Below are 3,649 nucleotides of genomic sequence, written 5' to 3'. Positions count from 1 at the left end.
GGAATGCCTAGCAAAATTTAATTTTATGTTATAAAACTTATATATAAAACAAAGCGGCATTTTCTAAATGTTTACAGCTAATTACTAGACTACTATATTTAGGCTGCGTTAAGGCTCGCAACGCTCGTGAGCATCATTTGTCCTTGTTTAATAATTGATTAACAACAAGGATAAAATGATTCTACGAACGTTGCGGGCGTTAAATGGAATGCATCTTTAGTAGATAATTACCTGTGTTGTAAAGAATTACCGCTGTAGCCCGAACCTTGTTGTAATTTCCCACTATCAAGACCAGCTCCCTTTAGACATTCACTGACAACAGTTTGGTCGACTAAAAGAGCTGGCGCTAATCTGGATGTTAGACCAGTATCATATTGAGATTGTAAATCTGGTAGTAAATGAGGGCTATCGTTTCGACGCGCATCTACCACCTTCAAACGAATTTATTCAATCAATTGCGCATTTTGATTATAACAATACATGGTAACTTTACTATAAAATAAATTAATGCGATTGTGTGAGAATTCGAAATTATCTACCTTTTTCGCATAATCCATGAGAGCGGTAATATTACAGACATATGATATTAAGATTAGTAAGCTGATAACTGTTGCGTGTAAATTGAATTTAAGTTGAAGACTAATTTGTCCACTTGTCAGTGCCAAGTCTTGCAGACTCAACACTAATCTCAGTAACTCTAATACTGTTTCCTCAGAAGCTAATTCAATGGCAAGTAACGCCAACGTGGTATAAATAGATTCCACATTTTCTACTGTATTACTAGACAGCTCTAATGATTCATACAGCGCCAAGTAGATTTCAGGACCGTGCTTTCGAATAAAGATTACATCAGGTCTAGAGGCTTTTTCAATAGCAAGATCGAGCTCTGCTACGTTCACACTAAAACAGAAAAAGTTATCTTCAAAAATTCAAAAGAGAAAGAACAATATATATTAATAGACATTTGAAGAGATCAATTTACGTTGGTTTAGCGAGTTTTGTGATATTCCGTCGTCTGTCAATTAAGGTATGGAATATTTTCTGTACAAGAAGTCTCATTTCAGCATCTGCTGCCAATGACATTCTTAGTAATGGATCCAAGAAACTGGGTGGGAACGTTGTGTTCAGGTGAATAGTTTGGTACTTGGTGCCAACCTGTATATAAACAAAATATTTGTAATTAAAAAATCTATACCTTACATATATTTATATTTTTATATAATAATAAAAACGATTTACCTTTAATAGCGACTTTAAAAGTATGCTTTGAAGTAATACATCTCCCTTGCCGACCGATACGATACGATCAGGCTGACTGTATGGAACTTTACTCATAATGAACATCATAATCTCAATTTTCTGATAATCTGGAAGATGATTTGCGAACTCTCCAAGAGCATTAATAAGAGCTTCTTGATACAATTGCTCATCACTACTTGACGATTGGTTCCTCGTTACACTAACTCGTAGGTGAGACAATAAGGAATTTATAATTTCTAACACAGATGGTCCTAAAAAAAAAACATCGTTAAGAGTTTAATGATTTAATCTCTGCAATACGTTCAATAAATATTGTTTACGTATATAAATTTATATTAACCAGAGAACTAGATAACAGAATTTATACTGGATCCATTCAATTTTTTATGTGTACTTACCAACACTTTCACCTGCAGCAATTGATATAATTTTAGACAAAGTATCCGCAATGCTGGTGCGAATCTTAGGAGACGATTTTGAGTGATCATCAAGATGCGTCATTAAAGCTTCCACTACAGTATAGGAATATTGTGACTAAAATATACATTAAAGTAATATTATTAATTACCTAATGTATCAAATATTATTTAATTTACATCGTTACCTACTTGAATGGAAAACATAATTATTCTGAAAGTATGAATTGCGAAGTAGTTAGGGACCCATAACTGATGGTTGTCCAGATGCCTTTAATATAGGTAATTATTAAAATATCTCATATATGAATATATTTATATGTACGTTAATTCATAACGAAATTATTTTATACCTCAATACAGGTCTTATAACACATCTAATATGACCAAATGATGCACGTCCGATTAGTTCTCGCATGCAAGTTTCTGCAAACTGCGGCGGATCCGATCGTTCTTCAGTTGGGCTGTCCGGTGTTGTGTCTTCCTTATCAGCATATCTAAAAATACAAGCTCGTCAACATGCATGTTTCATAATATTCGTTTTTTTTAAATTACCTTGAATTTTGCATGTTGTACAGTAATGATGGTACAATCTTGTCCATATGTACAGGTTCCCAGATATTCTCAACCAAATCATCAGAAAGAGTTTTTCTCACAACGCCCTACAAAGATATATTTAAATATGTAGATGTAAGTTTTAATAAAATCAATAATCTAATATATAATATTTCAGTCATACTTGCAATCCTTGAATTCCAGCAAGTCTAATTTGCTTGCGTGTAATGGGATCATCATTATTAGAATGGCACATTGCCGAATATTTTGACACAAAGAAATCATAACGAGTATGATATGAAGGTGTGTCCTCCTCGATATTGGCAAATCTGACAAACTGAGAATCAATATGTTAATCAGACAGAATTGTAAGATTAATGCTAATTCGTTAAGATTATCACTTACAGACTGCGTTGCAAGAATTTGTAATTGAGGATCCGTGGATTCCAGCAGTTTTTGTACCATTTTCAAGAAGCTCTCAACAAACAGATTCAGAGTTTGCGCATGACAAGCTACCAGGAGCTGATCCATCGCCTCCATAGCGATCACGACAAAGCCATTTCGTCTCCTATCAGGACATGGTGTCTTATTAGGCAGAATTGTTTTTGTAATGCATTTAAAGATATAGTAGCATGCTACATATAGAAATTATTGCCAGTCATGTTTACAGCAGTAATTAGGATTCATTTATCTAATTCTTATATACACAGCAGCATGTAATTATTTATATAATCAGTGTTATAAGGTAACCATTTATATATAATATGTTATCAAAGATGTAATTATATCACAATTTTATATTACCTGTAAATATCCCTGGAAGCTCGTTGAAACAGGTATTCCCCAATCCTATCTAATTTCTCAGGACTGCTCAACGAATAAAATGTTAATTTCTCCATATTGTTCTTAATCAAGCCATCCTGAAGAATAGAGAAGCGCATTATTACAAATTGTCGCGTACGAGACACGTGTCAATCGCATTTCTCATTCGGCGCAAATATCATAGGTTCAACCATAAATAGAATAATCATTTTGGTCTCTTCCGCCTATCAAGGACAGTATTTATTGATTTACTCGCGAACAAAACTATAAAACGTAGTGGACAGAAATAAAATGTACGAGACAAGAAAAAAGAAAAAAGATTCGGAGATCTCACCTGAGGATTAACCGGAAAAATATTATCAACGAGTCTCTTATATCTCGGACGTAACGCAGCACAGCACCAACAACAGCCTGATAAAGAAGAAAAGAATGAACGTACGCTGACGTGTTACCGTCCGATTACGATTCGACTAGCATCGAAACTAAATAATTTTTTGATCCTATAAATGGTCACACTTACCGAACATTTTGACAGCTTCTGTGACAAGTAGCACCTGGTAAACACCTGTCGTAAATCAACAATGATAACAGCAGAC

At 34.1% G+C, this 3,649-nt stretch overlaps 1 protein-coding gene across 1 annotated transcript; it reads right to left on the bottom strand.

Annotated features, from left to right (window-relative positions):
* Nucleotides 1–193: 193 nt before the first annotated feature.
* stmA (Protein EFR3 homolog stmA) lies at nt 194–3,649 on the bottom strand. The gene is made up of 13 exons (XM_018460337.1): nt 3,574–3,649; nt 3,388–3,464; nt 3,036–3,151; nt 2,637–2,799; nt 2,416–2,568; nt 2,232–2,338; nt 2,030–2,173; nt 1,869–1,947; nt 1,659–1,794; nt 1,240–1,511; nt 983–1,155; nt 540–900; nt 194–431 (listed from the first exon to the last, which is right to left on the bottom strand). Exons 1-13 carry the CDS (start codon nt 3,578–3,580, stop codon nt 228–230), a joined length of 1,992 nt encoding a protein of 663 aa, XP_018315839.1. The 5' UTR covers nt 3,581–3,649; the 3' UTR covers nt 194–227.

Source organism: Mycetomoellerius zeteki, unplaced genomic scaffold (assembly GCF_001594055.1).
Source record: "Mycetomoellerius zeteki isolate Tzet28-1 unplaced genomic scaffold, Tzet1.0 scaffold119, whole genome shotgun sequence".
Lineage (NCBI taxonomy): Eukaryota > Metazoa > Arthropoda > Insecta > Hymenoptera > Formicidae > Mycetomoellerius > Mycetomoellerius zeteki.
Note: the sequence above shows the minus strand (reverse complement) of the source record. Positions and strands in the feature narration are given on the sequence as shown.